General features: G+C 43.3%; 1 protein-coding gene across 2 annotated transcripts in view; it reads right to left on the bottom strand.

Annotated features, from left to right (window-relative positions):
* Window positions 1–2,553: 2,553 nt before the first annotated feature.
* LOC115464569 (zinc finger protein 664-like) overlaps window positions 2,554–15,973 on the bottom strand; it is a 40,571-nt gene continuing 27,151 nt past the window's right edge. The window contains exons 3-4 of one of the 2 annotated variants that reach the window (XM_030194936.1): window positions 4,714–4,809; window positions 2,554–3,853 (exon numbers count right to left, since the gene is read on the bottom strand). In XM_030194936.1, coding sequence (XP_030050796.1) covers window positions 2,727–3,853; window positions 4,714–4,809 — 1,223 coding nt within the window. In that variant the 3' untranslated portion in view covers window positions 2,554–2,726. The remainder of the gene's footprint in view (window positions 3,854–4,713; window positions 4,810–15,973) is intronic. The other variant, XM_030194944.1, reaches the window with a different exon arrangement.

Here is a 15,973-nt window from a genome sequence, read left to right as displayed (position 1 = left end):
CTAAGCCATGCAGATTACTGCAACGGAATCTATGCGGGATGTAAAGAACAACTCACAAAGGAACTCCAGACCGCCCAAAACACAGCAGCCAAGCTGATATTTGGTAAAACAAGATTCGAAAATGCCAAACCCCTCCGAGAAAAGCTGCACTGGCTCCCAATTAAAGAATGGATCATCTTCAAAATCTGCACCCTGGTAAATCATCTATGGCTTTGTCCCAGGATACATGACAGATCTTATAGACCTACCAACCAGAAACAGAACCGAGTCATCACGAACATACCTAAACCTTCATTACCCAAATTGCAAAGGACTCAAATATAAAACAACCTATGCATCTAGGTTCTCCTAGCTAAGTACACAACTATGGAACACACTCCCAAAAGCTGTGAAAACAATCCATGACCATCTAAACTTCAGGAAATCACTAAAAACCAACCTGTTCAAAAAGGCTTACCCTTCCGATCCAATGTAACTCCCCACACCCGGCAACACAGCAAAACCAATGATCGTACTGAACAATATACAACCTTCCCTCCCTTTCGACCCTCATGGTGCCTGAAACACACCGACCTTATTCGACCACAATATAACCTTGTATTTGTTCTCTACCGGACTTGGCGAACGCCTTTATGGTATTATGTAAGCCACATTGAGCCTGCAAATAGGTGGGAAAATGTGGGGTACAAATGTAACAAATAAATAAAATAAAATAAATAAATGTTTTCTGTTGTGGCTGTAGTTCTCCCTTTTGACTGAAGGTTTTATATGTATAAATGGTCTCTCTTTCGTTTCAGATCTCTGGCATGATTTTAGAGTTACACAATTACTGTGTAATATCTCACAAATATTTATTTTGTTATTTGTTACATTTGTATCCCATATTTTCCCACCTATTTGCAGGCTCAATGTGGCTTACATAGTACCGTAGAGGCGTTCGCCAATTCCGGTATGAACAAATACAGTAATGTGGTAGAATAAGGTTCATGTGTAACAGACACATTAGGGAATCGTAGAGAGGAAGAGTTATTATATGTCCATTACGAGCTTTGGTTTCATTGTGTTGCGAGGTGTAGGCATTTAAGTTGGGTCGGTGGGGTATGCCTTTTTGAACAGGTTCGTTTTTAATGATTTCCAGAAGTTTAGGTGATCATACGTTGTTTTCATGGCTTTTGGTAATGCGTTCCATAGTTGTGTGTTTATGTAGGAAAAGCTGGATGGTAAGTTGATTTGTATTTGAGTCCTTTGCAGCTTGGGTAGTGGAGATTTAGGTATGTTCGTGTTGATCCTGTTGTGTTTCTGGTTGGTAGGTCTATGAGGTCTGTCATGTATCCTGAGGCTTCGCCGTAGATAATTTTATGAACCAGGGTGCAGATTTTGAAAGCAATACGTTCTTTGATTGGGAGCCAGTGCAGTTTTTCTCGGAGGGGTTTGGTGCTTTTGAATCGCGTTTTTCCAAATATAAGCCTGGCTGCCGTGTTTTGAGCGGTCTGAAGTTTCTTTATAATTTGTTCTTTGCATCCCGCATAAATTCCATTGTAGTAGTCTACATGGCTTAGTACCATTGATTGTATCAAGTTGCGAAATGTTTCCCTCGGGAAGAATGGTTTCACGTGTTTGAGTTTCAACATTGAGTGGAACATTTTCTTTGTTGTAGATTTCACTTGGTTCTCTAGTGTGAGGTTACGGTCAATTGTAATGCCGAGAATTTTCAGGCTGTCTGAAATAGGGAGGGTATAGTCTGGGGTATTTATATTTGTGGGTTTGTTCGTATTGTATTGGGATGAGACAATGTGTTTTTTCTGTGTTGAGTTTTAGTTGAAATGCATTTGCCCATGAGTTCATGATATTCAAGCTTAGCTTGATTTTGTTGGTGATTTCTGTCAGATCATGTTTGTAAGGAATGCATATTGTAATATCGTCTGCATAGATGAAAGTGTTAAGGCCTTGGTTGAATAAGGACTTGGCTAGTGGGGTCATCATTAGGTTGAAAAGGATCAGCGATAGTGGTGATCCTTGAGGTACTCCGCATTCTGCTTTCCTCGGTGATGATATGTTTGAGCTTGATTTCACTTGATATGTTCTAGTGGTTAGGAAATTCTTGATCCAACTAAGTATGTGTCCACCAATCCCAAAGTAATCTAGGAGTCTTAGTAGTATTTTATGGTTTACGATGTCGAACGCGCTAGACATGTCGAATTGGAGGAGAAGTATCTTTTACCTGTTGTTATTTCCTGCTTGAATTTGGCTAGGAGGGTAATTGGTACTGTTTCAGTGCTATGGAGGGGGCGAAATCCCGATTGTGAATTTGTTTATATAATCAGTAAGTTGTTTGGTTACCATGCTTTCCATCAGTTTGACCACCAGTGGGATTGATGCTACTGGGCGGTAGTTAGTGATTTCGTTTGTTTTTTTCTTGGTATCTTTTGGTATTGGGGTAAGTAGGATGTTGCCATAGGAGACCTCCCATCCCATTTAAGTGGGATGGGAGGTCTCCTATGAAGCGGTGGGGGGGGGGGGGGGGCGGATTTTAATAGGTAGCTGAGGCAGGTATCCAGTTTATAGTGAGAGTTGGAGAACCTATTAATCGCCTGGGTGACTGTTTCGGCGGTGAGGAGAGCAAAATTTGACCAGGTTTGGTTCGCTGGGTATTCACCATGTCTAGCTCATGTCTAAATGTCTCCAAATTAGGGATATTTTTCCTATCCAAACCACGGGAATGAACTTCATTCTTTAGCTGGGCTCCTTCCTTGGTGGGTTTTCTGGTGCTTAGCAAGATGGGAATTCTGAATGAAGCTCTTCTTACATGTAAGACATTGATAAGGTCTTACGCCCGAGTGTATCCTATGATGTTTGTTAAGAGCTGATTTCTCACGAAAGTCTTTTCCGCAATCAGCACATTTATATGGCTTCTCTCCTGTGTGCACTCTCTGATGCTGGACAAGTGCAGATTTACAGACAAAGGCTTTTCCACATTCTGAACATTTGCATGGTTTTTCACCTGTGTGCAGTCGTTGGTGTAGCACAAGACCATACTTATGGAGCAAGTATTTTCCACATTCATGACACCTATTCAGTTTCTGTACATGTGTTCCTTTGTTCCGGGTCTGTTTCTGGGTTCTGTCACTTTTGTGAGTTTGCAGATGGCCCTTGAGATGATGTGAATTTCGAAACCTCTTTTCACATTCTGTACACTGATATGGTTTCTCTCCACTGTGCGTCCTTCTGTGAACGTCAAGATCAGACACCTTCCTGAAGCTTTTTTCACACTCGCTACAGGCATATGGCCTTTCATCCGTATGAATCCGCTGGTGGATAGACAAGTTTGAGGTATGAGCAAAGGTCCTGCCACATGCTGCACAAGCATATGGCTTCTCTCCTGTGTGGGTTCGGTAGTGACCAGTAAGATGGTGTAAAATTCTGAAGGCTTTCTCACACAGCAAACATTTGTATGGTCTCTCCCCAGTGTGTATTCTCTGGTGAATTGTTAGCTGTTGTGAATTTTTACAGCTCTTTCCACACTCTGCACACTGAAAGTTCTTCCGTTTGGCAGGTACCTTCTTCTGGAGGTTGGTTGTAGAAACAAAACTATTTTGATCTTTGCTGTGGCTCCCACTGTCTTGCTTCTGTGGAACACGCTTTGCTGGTCTGTCATATCCTCTCTTTTTTCTGAGACGCTTGCTCATTTTTTCTCCACAGTAAGTTTTTTCATGTCCTTTTGTTTGGGGTATGCTCGATGCCTTTTTATACTCAGAAGACTGGATACAGCGTTGTATGTCTGGTACTTTGTTTCTGGGGGTCAGGCATCTTGCGTGTTTCCTATAGTACTTGCTTTCTTTTAGGCCACTCTTTACTAAAATGAAACAAATGAAGGGTTTGTCATTAGTCTCTGCCAAAATTGTTGTAACAAGCAAATAATGGTGAGATACCCATCCAACCCAACCCACTACTTTATCCAAGGGCTGGACCAATGTGTGTATTTGCAGATGGATGTTAGAAGTGTCTGACTGACCTCAAAGGCTTCAGCACTGGGACAATATACTTCTCCTATGACAGACACCACCTTCCTAGATAACTTGTTGAACTGGTTGGCTATACTCAGACTTAAAGTTCTTCTTAATATCAAACCTAAAACTCCCTGCTCCTCCTCGCGTTCGTATCTCAACCTACACTTCCCAAATTGTAAAGGCGTCAAATACAAGTCGATCTTCACTTCATCTTTCCACTACTCTAGTGCCAAGAATTGGAATGTTTTGCCGAAATACTTAAAGCTACAAATGGATCACCAACTGTTCAAGAGGCTGCTGAAGACACACCTATTTGGACTGGCCTACTCCCCCTATACTCTTACCGATTAACAGTCCCATTGATATGCCCCCTTCCCCTTACTTGCCTAACTGTCTCTTCCCATATCTCTTACTGTATTGTTATTTTATTTAATCCTATGAAAGCCACATTGTGCCTGCCTGTGTGGGAAAATGTGGGGTAGAAATGTACAATAAATAAATAAATTTAAGCTAGGTACAAATTCTAAGTGGAGATGGAAAAAAGACCGTAAAAATATTTACATCAAAAGTGAAATTAAATCAAACCAACTCTCATTCTCCCAGCTCCTAAGGTGCAGATTTTTCTGGCTCTTCTTTAGAATTCCCCCAAACTCTCTACTTCCTTAATACAGTGCTGGCTCCCCAACAGAATCTGTCCAGGTTTTACCTGGTGTGGAAGCACAAATTGTCTCAAGCTGAATCTTACAGGATGATTCCTCCTCTTCCTTAATCCTGATGGCCTCAGGAGCGAATGACGGCAATCCTGAGATTAAGATATGGAGAATACTTGATGCGGTGTCTATTAAGTCACAGTTGCTTATTTGGCATCTTGTTCTCCCTGTTTGTATTAAATCCCTTTTCTCAGGAACAGAATAAATTAATAGGACTAAAAGCGGAGCAAGGACTAGGGAAGGAAAATAACTGTCATTATTGGGTCAGGAATTTGATTCATGCAGGTTTTTATTTGTTTGTTTTTTAATCTTTTAACGATTTTTATTGAAAACAATACACAAATACAAATTGCCTCTGCAATTCCATGCAAATACAAACCAGACTTGTAATTGTTAAACCTAATTGCAGGAAACTGATCTCAAATTTTTTACATTTTTATCCCACATCCCTCCTCCCTTTTTCTACCTGATAAACATTTAAACATTGTTTGTTTGTTTTTTAATCAACATTTATTTAAAATGAAACTCACTGTGTGAACTACTGTATTCAAAAGCACAGACAGTAAAAATCGACTTAACTATTTCCCACTGAGAAGTAGGACTGAATCAGGCACACAAGGGGGTGATGTACTTCAATGCCTGCCAGGACAGAACGCATCTCCTAGAGCTCAAAGCTATTTAATATTAATGCACACATCTCGTTGAGCATGCATTCCCCTCAGATGTTTCCTGTTCTTCCAAATGGATGTGTAAACATGGCACTCCTAGAATATTTTGCTTTTCACACCATTTTGCAAATTAACATCTTTCGTTTCTTTAAAAAAGAATTATTTTTGGGACATGGAGCCATAACACAGGCCAAACCAAGCTTCAAGCCTTAGCTGTTATTCTTGTGGAAGATGGACAATAATGCCAATAAACTAATTTGCTCACAATTAGGAAAATTTATGGGTGCTACACAATGTCTCCAAAAGTCAGGAAACAGCTTTTCAAGTTACAAGGAGGTGAAGAAGTTCCTAAAGGCCAAGTTATCATCTTCAGCACAGCTGGCTCTGCTAAGTCCAGCAGATCTCTTCCTTCTATCCACTTCTGCAGTGCTTTTAAAAGTCGTTGTGTGAGGCATTGGATGCAAGAGGAACCACCCACCATCTGGTTTTGGAGGAATAAACTTCATGAGTTGATGTTATGGGAGGCTAGAGCGGCACGCAGCACCCCAAAGAAAAGAAAAGCCTTTATTTCAATTTGGAACAGATATTTACACAGTATCTCACACAAAGCGAGAAGCGCAGTGCTCAATAACCTGCCCCTATTATAAGAGGAGCACAGTGCCAAAAGAAGCAAGACCAATATTTTACACTCTGGTAGTAATAGCATGTGCAGAGGTAGAGGTAACTAACCTTGATGTGTAGAGAACATTTTATGAGAGTAGAGGGGGGAGGGAGGGGGGTATAGGAGTGGGAAGGGTAATGTTCAATGCATAATAGAGGGACATGTGTATTATTAGATAGGAGAACAATCCTTTGAAGGAGCACATCAAGAGGACCCACCAGTAAATACTGATGGGATAATACACTGAGTAAAACACGAGTTATAAATATTGGAGTGTCATATAAAAGTTTGTTAATAGTTATGCAACTGCACAGTAATTATACATGTACACATTATAAATATAAGAGAAGACAAGAAGGAAGGGATACTACTACTACTACTACTATTTAGCATTTCTATAGCGCTACAAGACATACGCAGCGCTGCACAAACATAGAAGAAAGACAGTCCCTGCTCAAAGAGCTTACAATCTAATAGACAAAAAATAAATAAAGTAAGCAAATCAAATCAATTAATGTGAACGGGAAGGAAGAGAGGAGGGTAGGTGGAGGCGAGTGGTTACAAGTGGTTACGAGTCAAAAGCAATGTTAAAGAGGTGGGCTTTCAGTCTAGATTTAAAGGTGGCCAAGGATGGGGCAAGACGTAGGGGCTCAGGAAGTTTATTCCAGGCGTAGGGTGCAGCGAGACAGAAGGCGCGAAGTCTGGAGTTGGCACTAGTGGAGAAGGGAACAGATAAGAAGGATTTATCCATTGAGCGGAGTGCACGGGAAGGGGTGTAGGGAAGGATGAGTGTGGAGAGATACTGGGGAGCAGCAGAGTGAGTACATTTATAGGTTTGTAGAAGAAGTTTGAACAGGATGCAAAAACGGATAGGGAGCCAGTGAAGGGTCTTGAGGAGAGGGGTAGTATGAGTAAAGCGACCCTGGCGGAAGATGAGACGGGCAGCGGAGGTTTGAACTGACTAGAGAGGGGAGAGGTGACTAAGTGGGAGGCCAGCAAGAAGCAGATTGCAGTAATCTAAACGAGAGGTGACAAGGGTGTGGATGAGGGTTTTGGTAGAGTGCTCGGAAAGAAAGGGGATAGGGAAGAAAAGTTTGGAAAACATTGATGATGGACATTTCAGGTTTAGTAATATGTACTAGACTTCGCTGTTATACGATTTATATTGACTGAGATGGAATTGTATACCATGTGACCTCATCAATAAAAAATTGTTGAAACATAAAAGTCGTGTGAAGAAAGGGGAGTGCCATACCTTCAGAGAAGGCACAGGTCTTGGCAATGACTTTCCAACCTAACGCACAAAAGCCTTTGTCACAAACCAGATTTGAGCAGCAGCAACATTCCAAAACTTTAAAGTTCACCTCTAAGTGAAATATAGGTCAATAGCCTTTGTGCATATTCTAAGCACAGAGAGCGAGGAAGCTTCAGTATAGTAATCTGCATGTAAGAAGATTCATTATCCTTTTAGCACACACAGTAAAGGTTAATGCTCCATCTTTGGTGCCAGACCTCTCTCAGCTGTCTATGGCCTGTTTGCCTGCATAGAAATCAGTTCAGCACAGAGATTCTTCAAGTATAACCCAGGTACAAATTTCACATTTATCTGCAGAAAGCACTATGCTTTCATTCTCTGACTGATGTAGTGTTTTGTACTGGAGAATTCCACAGTCCAAACTTCATTAAGAAGTTTCAACATCAATTTTGAATACAGTGGCAGAGTTACCAATATCCTCTCTTCTAGTAGAATGCATATATTCACAGATTTTGTAAAAGGCTACTGGAAGAAAACTCCAGAAGTTATCAAATTCCGGCTAGCTGAGCACCTTGTGAGTGAGATTAATTGCCAGTCCCAAGCCCAGATGAAATTAGGAGGGGTTGGCAGGACTACTTTAAAAATGCAAAAGAAGACAAGTGGAAGGGTAGATCAAAGAAGGACACACTGGCTTGGTTGTCACCTGGGTCAACAAGCACTGTGCTTGAGCCTTGGGGACTAGGGGTTATAGTGAAAGTATATTACTGAGACCCAAGTTAAGAAGGGGATAAGCTGAGAATGAAAGGAAGAAAAGGAAAAGGAGGAATCACCACTGGAGAAAGTGAAGTTACTTACCTGTAGAAGGCCAGGTATCTTTACACTTGGGTGACATCATCCCAACGGAGCCCAGTGCGGATGCTGCCCAGCACTCTGTATCTTTAAGAGGCTTTTGGCAGTGGCCCCACCGCGCTTGGGTGAGTGCCTTCCCACCCAAAATTAAAGTGTGGGACCCTCAGTAACACAAAATAACTAAAAAAGAATTCAACTCTAAGGGGAGGAGGAAGGGGGGTAAGGATACCCGTCCTGCTGTCCTCGGAGAACACCTGCTAGAGGTAAGTAACTTTGCTTTCTCCAAGAACAAGCAGGACAGTAGTATCCTTACACTTGGGAATCCCTAGCTATTAGCTAACAGGCTCACTGAAAACAACGCTAGGACAATAGGGTCTTCCAATAGCAAGACAAACAAATTTAATTAACCTTAAATTTATATACAAGCTGGTTGTGGAGGTGCAGCCTGGACAGAATGAATGAAGCCTGAAGAGAGTGGAGCTGGATTCTAAACACCAAAAATTCTGCAGGACTGTCTGGCCAAATTGACTGTTGCGTTAGGCATTCTGCTCAAGGCAGTAATGAGATATGAATGTGTGAACTGAAGGCGCCACAGCCTTGCACATCTCCTCAATGGCTCTAATATTGAGAACTGTGATATGGCTGTCAAGTCAGCTCAGCCCAAGTATAAGAACAGGAGATGCAATCTTGGCCCTGGGCTCATCCTCCACTTCCAAAGGAAATGGAATGACATCAGAAATTCCTTTACAAAAGATGGAAATGAAAGGTCTCCGGAGGAGAATTTTTCCTTTCAGGTGGAAGGGAGGGTTCAGAGGGAATTCCATAGGACTCGTCTGAGGAAAAATACCTTGAATCCTATGTACGGAGGGGGAGAAGTCCTCCCAGCGCCGACGCTTCTCCGGTGCTGAATCCATTGACGCCCAGCACCATGCATCAAGAAGGACCAACGATGGCCTTCGCCCGAAGCGGCTCCTCGGTTTTGATGAGGACGTTGAATCCACATGTCGCCTCGGGTCTGACGATGGACGGTCCCAGGGGCCCTGCACAGCAGCAGGCCTCGAGACAGGTGGAGACCCACTTGATACTTCACTGCTCCCAGTGTCTAAGGGTCTAGCAGCAGTCGTGCTTACTGACGCTTCCAATGCCGGTGCAACACTCTACCTCAAAATGCCTACGACACTGATGCCAAGGAACCGGACTTGGCACCAAAAATCCTCTCTCACTGAGCCTCTTTGGAAACTTGGGTCCTCTTCTTCATGTGAAGACAGAGAACACAGTTATTGGAGCTATGGTTGGGCCCAAGACACTGCAGACACCAAGAATGGGTGTGTTTTCCAGAGATTGTCCAATTGCACCGGATACAGCATTTGAAGCCACTAGGAACTTTCGTGGACATGGAAGAAATCTTTGTTGGCTAAATTAAACTACACTATGGTGCCTGAAAAATGGGCAAGGCATGGAAAAAGAAAGGGAAAGTTCTCTACCAAAGTCAAGGCCTAAAAGCGGCTTGATGATGACAGAAAATAAAAGGGAACTTAACCGGATAAAATCGCAAAAAAATTAAAGGTTCCACCAAAAGGAACACAATAACTGACGAAAAACAGCTGAAAGGCACGAAAAAAGCTCTCTAGGATCGAGCAATGTGAGGTTAAAAAAACCCACACCCTCTCCTCACCGCGGAAAAAGAACTGAGACCGCTTTCTCGCAGAGGGCAGGGAGGCAATCACACATGCACAGTGGAGTGCATCTGGCGCTCCACAAAACTCTCATTTAGCTTTCGTAAACTCCAGACCGGGCGACGTGAGTCGGCGTCACCCACTTGTGAGAATTATAAGCCTGCTTGTCCTTGAAGAATCTGTTTTACTCTTTTGGGATATTGCCAGGTACTCGTGACCTGGATTGGCCAGTGTTGGAAACAGGATCCTGGGCTTTATGAACCTCCAGTCTGTCCCAGTACAACAATGTTTATGTTCTTATTATGTTCTGATTTTTAAAAAGGGCTCTACAGGTGATCCGGGAAATTATAGACCGGTAAGCCTGACGTTGGTGCCGGGCAAAATAGTGGACACTATTATAAAGAATAAAATTACAGAACACATAGACAAACATGGTTTAATGGGACAGAGTCAACATGGGTTCAGCCAAAGGAAGTCTTGCCTCACCAATTTGCTTCACTTCTTTGAAGGTGTGAATAAACATGTGGATAAAGGTGAGCCGGTTGATGTAGTGCACCTAGATTTTCAGAAATCTTTTGATAAAGTTCCTCATGAGAGACTCCTGAGAAAAGTAAAGAGTCATGGGATAGAAGGCAAGGTTCTGGTGTGGATTAGGAATTGGTTATTGGACAGAAAACAGAGGGTAGGGTCAAATGGTCATTTCTCTCAATGGAGGAGGGTGGAGTGCTGCAGGGATCTGTACTGTATTTTGATATCGGAATGACAAGTGAGGTGATCAAATTTTTAGATGATACAAAACTATTTAAGGTTGTCAAAACATGTGCGGACTGTGAAATATTGCAGGAAGACCTTAGGGAATTGGGCATCCAAATGGCAGATGAAATTTAATGTGGACAAATGCAAGGTGGTGCACATTGAATAATTCAAATCATAGTTATCTGATGCTAGGGTCCACCTTGAGGGTCAGCGCTCAAGAAAAAGATCTGGGTGTCGTTGAAAACATTACACTGAAATCTTCTGCTCAGTATGCAGCGGCGGCCAAAAAAGCAAACAGGATGCTAGGAATTATTAGGAAAGGGAGTGGGAATAAGACCGAAAACACTATAAAGCCTTTGTATCATTCCATGGTGCGTCCGCACCTGAGTATTGCGTTCAGTTCTGGTTGCCATATCTCAAAAAAGAAATAGAATTAGAAAAGGTTCAAAGAAGAGTGGCTAAAATGATAAAGGGGGTGGAACTCCTCTCATATGAGGTTAGGGCTCTTAAGCTTGGAAAAGAGATGGATGAGGAGAGATATGATTGAGGTCTACAAAATCCTGAGTGGTTACCGACCCATCTCCCTCCTCCCTTTTCTCTCCAAATTACTTGAGCGTGCTGTTCACCACCGCTGTCTTGATTTTCTCTCCTCACATGCTATTCTTGACCCACTACAATCTGGTTTTCGCCCTCTCCACTCAACCGAAACTGCGCTTACTAAAGTCTCCAATGACCTATTACTGGCTAAATCCAGAGGTCTCTATTCCATCCTCATTCTTCTTGATCTTTCTGCTGCTTTTGACACTGTCAATCACAGCATACTCCTCGATACCCTGTCCTCACTTGGATTCCAGGGCTCTGTCCTTTCCTGGTTCTCTTCCTACCTCTCCCTCCGCACCTTCAGTGTTCATTCTGGTGGATCCTCTTCTACTTCTATCCCTCTGCCTGTCGGCGTACCTCAGGGTTCTGTTCTTGGTCCCCTCCTCTTTTCTATCTACACTTCTTCCCTTGGTTCATTAATCTCATCCCATGGCTTTTCCTACCATCTCTATGCTGATGACTCCCAAATCTACCTTTCTACCCCTGATATCTCACCTTGCATCCAAACCAAAGTTTCAGCATGCTTGTCTGACATTGCTGTCTGGATGTCTCAACGCCACCTGAAATTAAACATGACCAAAACCGAGCTTCTCATTTTTCCCCCCAAACCCACCTCCCCACTCCCCCCGTTTTCTATTTCTGTTGATGGCTCTCTCATTCTCCCTGTCTCCTCAGCTCGAAACCTTGGGGTTATCTTTGACTCTTCTCTCTCCTTCTCTGCTCATATCCAGCAGACCGCCAAGACCTGTCGTTTCTTTCTTTACAACATCCATAAAATCCGCCCCTTTCTTTCCGAGCACTCTACCAAAACCCTCATCCACACCCTTGTCACCTCTCGTTTAGACTACTGCAATCTGCTTCTTGCTGGCCTCCCACTTAGTCACCTCTTTCCTCTCCAATCGGTTCAAAACTCTGCTGCCCGTCTCGTCTTCCGCCAGGGTCGCTTTACTCATACTACCCCTCTCCTCAAGTCACTTCACTGGCTCCCTATCCGTTTTCGCATCCTGTTCAAACTTCTTCTACTAACCTATAAATGTACTCACTCTGCTGCTCCCCAGTATCTCTCCACACTCGTCCTTCCCTACACCCCTTCCAGTGCACTCCGCTCCATGGATAAATCCTTCTTATCTGTTCCCTTCTCCACTACTGCCAACTCCAGACTTTGCGCCTTCTGTCGTGCTGCACCCTACGCCTGGAATAAACTTCCTGAGCCCCTACGTCTTGCCCCATCCTTGGCCACCTTTAAAAAGGACTGAAAGCCCACCTATTCAACATTGCTTTTGACTCGTAACCACTCGCCTCCACCTACCCTCCTCTCCTCCTTCCTGTACACATTAATTGATTTGATTACTTTTTTTTTTTTTGTCTATTAGATTGTAAGCTCTTTGAGCAGGGACTGTCTTTCTTCTGTGTTTGTGCAGCGCTGCATATGCCTTGCAGCGCTATAGAAATGCTAAATAGTAGTAGTAGTAGTAGTAGAAAGAGTAGAAGTAAATCGATTTTTTACTCATTCCAAAAGTACAAACACTAGGGGACACTCAAGGAAGTTACATTGAAATACTTTTAAAACAAATAGGAGGAAATATTTTTTCACTCAACGAATAGTTAAGCTCTGGAACTCTTTGTCGGAGGATGTGGTTAACAGCGGTTAATGTATCTGGGTTTACAAAAGGTTTGGACAAATTCATGGAGGAAAAGTTCATAGTCTGCTATTGAGGCAGACATGGGAAGCAAGTGTTTGCCCTGGGATTTGTAGTATGAAGTGTTGCCACGATTTGGGTTTCTGCCAGGTACTTGTGACTTGGCTTGGTCACCGTTTGGAAAACAGGATACTGGGCTAGATGGACCATTGGTCTGACCCAGTATGGCTACTCATGTTCTTATTTAAGAGAGATTAGAGAGGACTTAAACAGGGAAGTAATGGCTGAGGACAAGATCAAAGAAAGGAAACTGGAGATGTTTGGACATATCTGTAGGACTGAGGATAGGTTGATAAAAACAGTGAAGCATAGAAGAGCCAAAGGAATGAGGAAAAGAGAAAGACTGAAAATCTAAGGGCTGGATGGCAGTATACATTGCTCAAGACAGGAAAGGACCTTGGACGAGGACTGTTACCACCACTGACCACCAACAGTCTATAAGGACTATGGGGTGAAGTGATGATGATGATCCATCTTAGTACACTGAGATTACTCCAGCTTAAGCATACAAAAATTCTTCCCTTTTATCCTTATCGGGATGTCACAGGAGAAGCATTCCTTGCCTCCTCTTTTACTACACTCCTAGAATGTTTTTAGGACTTTTCACAACACTCAGTCCCAGGAGTACGACTCCTCCAGCAGGGAGGACCTATTCATGGGTACTCTTTTGGAACCATCTTCTCCTACCCTCATATTTCTTATCCACAATTTGTACACAAAGAAAAGAAAGGAAGTATCTTTCCCTCACCTGCAGGAGGCTGAGCCTAGGTCAAATATCTTGAGTTTCTGAAATTTATAGAAGCCCCAAAAACTACCAAGCTAGCCAGTTCATGGGATTACTCCAGGAGAAGTATGCATACACATGGCAGAATTCAACCCAAAGAGATTATAAACTACTCGACCTTAAACATGAAGTGTCTGCATTCAATAAAGCGAAGATACTTAACTAGGACAGCAGGCCATTAACTCTTACATGTGAGTGACATCATCCATGTTGCCCAGTAAGGAATGTTTTAATAGCATATTTAACTTTAACAGCCTCAGGCTAATGTTCCCACATGAGCACAGAACCAGCAATACAGTATAATAGCAATACAAAAACAACCCCAAGAGAAGGTGGGAGGGTATGTGAAAATTAATGGCCTACTGTACTCTGAGAATACCTACTACAGGTAAATATCTACACTTTCTCAGAGGACAAGCAGGCCAGTCAACACTCACATGTGGGAATCCCTAGCTACCAGGCTCATCGAAAACAACAGTAGGACAAATGGAACTCACAACAGTGAGTTGAAATACTAATTAACCTGAAACTATATACATACTGTGCGAGAGTGCAGCCTAAACAGAATAAAACGGACCTAGGAGGGTGGAGTTGGATTCTAGACCCCAAACAAACTGTCCGTTCAAACAGACCATCGCATCGGGTATCTTTCTCAAGGCAACAGTGAGATGTAAATGTGTGTACTGAAGACCACGTTGCAGCCTTACAAATTTCTCATATAAAGGCTGTCCTCAAATGGGCTACCATTGCAGCCATGGCTCAGAAATTATGAGCCTTGACATGATCCTCAAGAGTCAGCCAGCTTCTGCGTCACTGAAAGAAATGCAATCTGCCAGCCAACTAGAGCTTGTGACTGTCTGTAGGGCCTAGTCTACTCCAAGTAAAAAGGTCAATGCTCACTTTCATTCCAGAGTGTGCAGTGCGCATTCGCCAGGATAGACTTGAGGTTTCGGAAAAAATGTTGGAAGATCAACCAACCAGTTTAGATGGAACTCCGATACAACCTTAGGTAGTAACCTAGGGTGTGTGCGAAGAACTACTCTGTTACGATGAAATTTAGTGTAAGGTGGATTAGGGTCTGAAGCTCACTGAACCTGCGAGCTGAAGTAACAGCCACCAAAAATAAGACCTTCCAGGTCAAGTACTTCAGATCACAGAAATACAGCAGCTCAAAAGGAGCTTTTATCAGCTGGGTGAGGACAACATTGAGGTCCTGTAACACAGGCGGAGGTTTGATAGGAAGCTTTCTCAAAGGCAAACCCTTCATGAAGCGAACTACAGGTTGTCTAGAGATGGGTTCACCTTCCACACAGTGATAGTAAGCATTAATCGTACCGATTACAGAGTTGGTATTAAGCCCAGACTCGGAAAGGTGTAGAAGGTTTGAGTTTCAGCAAAGTCTTCCCCACGAGTGGAATGTTAGGATATTTGTACAGAAGGAAGGCATCCGATGCTAATCTGTTGTGTACCTTGACCTTGGAAAAGTACCGATGAACTTTGTGATTGAATGAAGTGGAAAGAGATCCGCCGAGTGACAACTTGTGCAGTTGCATGACCCTGCTCAGTCTGTCAGCCAGGGTGTTGGATTTGCCCGCCACATAAGTGGCTCTGAGAACTATCCTGTTCTGGACCGCCCACTGCCACATCCCTACGGCCTCCTGACACAGAGGGTATGATCCACTACACCCTTGCTTGTTGCAACCTGATTGTCCTTTTGAATGAACACAATTTGGTTGACAAGTCTGTCTATGAAAGCTTTTAAAGTGTTCCAGATCACCCATAACCCCAGGAGATTGATCTGAAGATCTATTTCCTGCATTGACCCTGAATGGGAAAGCCCATCCAAATGAGCTCTCCACCCCAGGTGGGATGCATCCATCATCAGCATCTTCTGGGGCCGAGTAATCTGGAATGGAAGTCCCACTGTCAAACTGGATCAAATTGTCCACCAGAGGAAGGACTGAACCAATTCCAGTGTTACTTAGATGACATCCGCTAGTTCCTGGAGGCCCGACACCCCTGGGAAGCTAGAGTCCACTAGGTAGTTCTCATGTGAAGACATGTCAAGGGAGTGACATGCACCGTGGAGGCCATGTGGCCTAGCGACCTCAACCTCAACACTGGCTGGCTCGAACCCAAGTGGCAAGTGTGACTAGAGCGTCGGCTCTCGGCACAGGGAAAAAGACTCGCACCTGTAGGTGTCTAGCAAGGCTCCAATGAATTACAATTGCTGAACTGGAAGCAGATAGGGTTTGGAGTAGTTTAAAACAAACCTTAATAGCTCCAGCACCCAAACAGTTCTCCGCA

Source organism: Microcaecilia unicolor, chromosome 1 (assembly GCF_901765095.1).
Source record: "Microcaecilia unicolor chromosome 1, aMicUni1.1, whole genome shotgun sequence".
NCBI classification, from domain to species: Eukaryota; Metazoa; Chordata; class Amphibia; order Gymnophiona; family Siphonopidae; genus Microcaecilia; species Microcaecilia unicolor.
The sequence above is the reverse complement of the archived record's forward strand: the minus strand, read 5'-3'. Positions and strand labels throughout refer to the sequence as shown.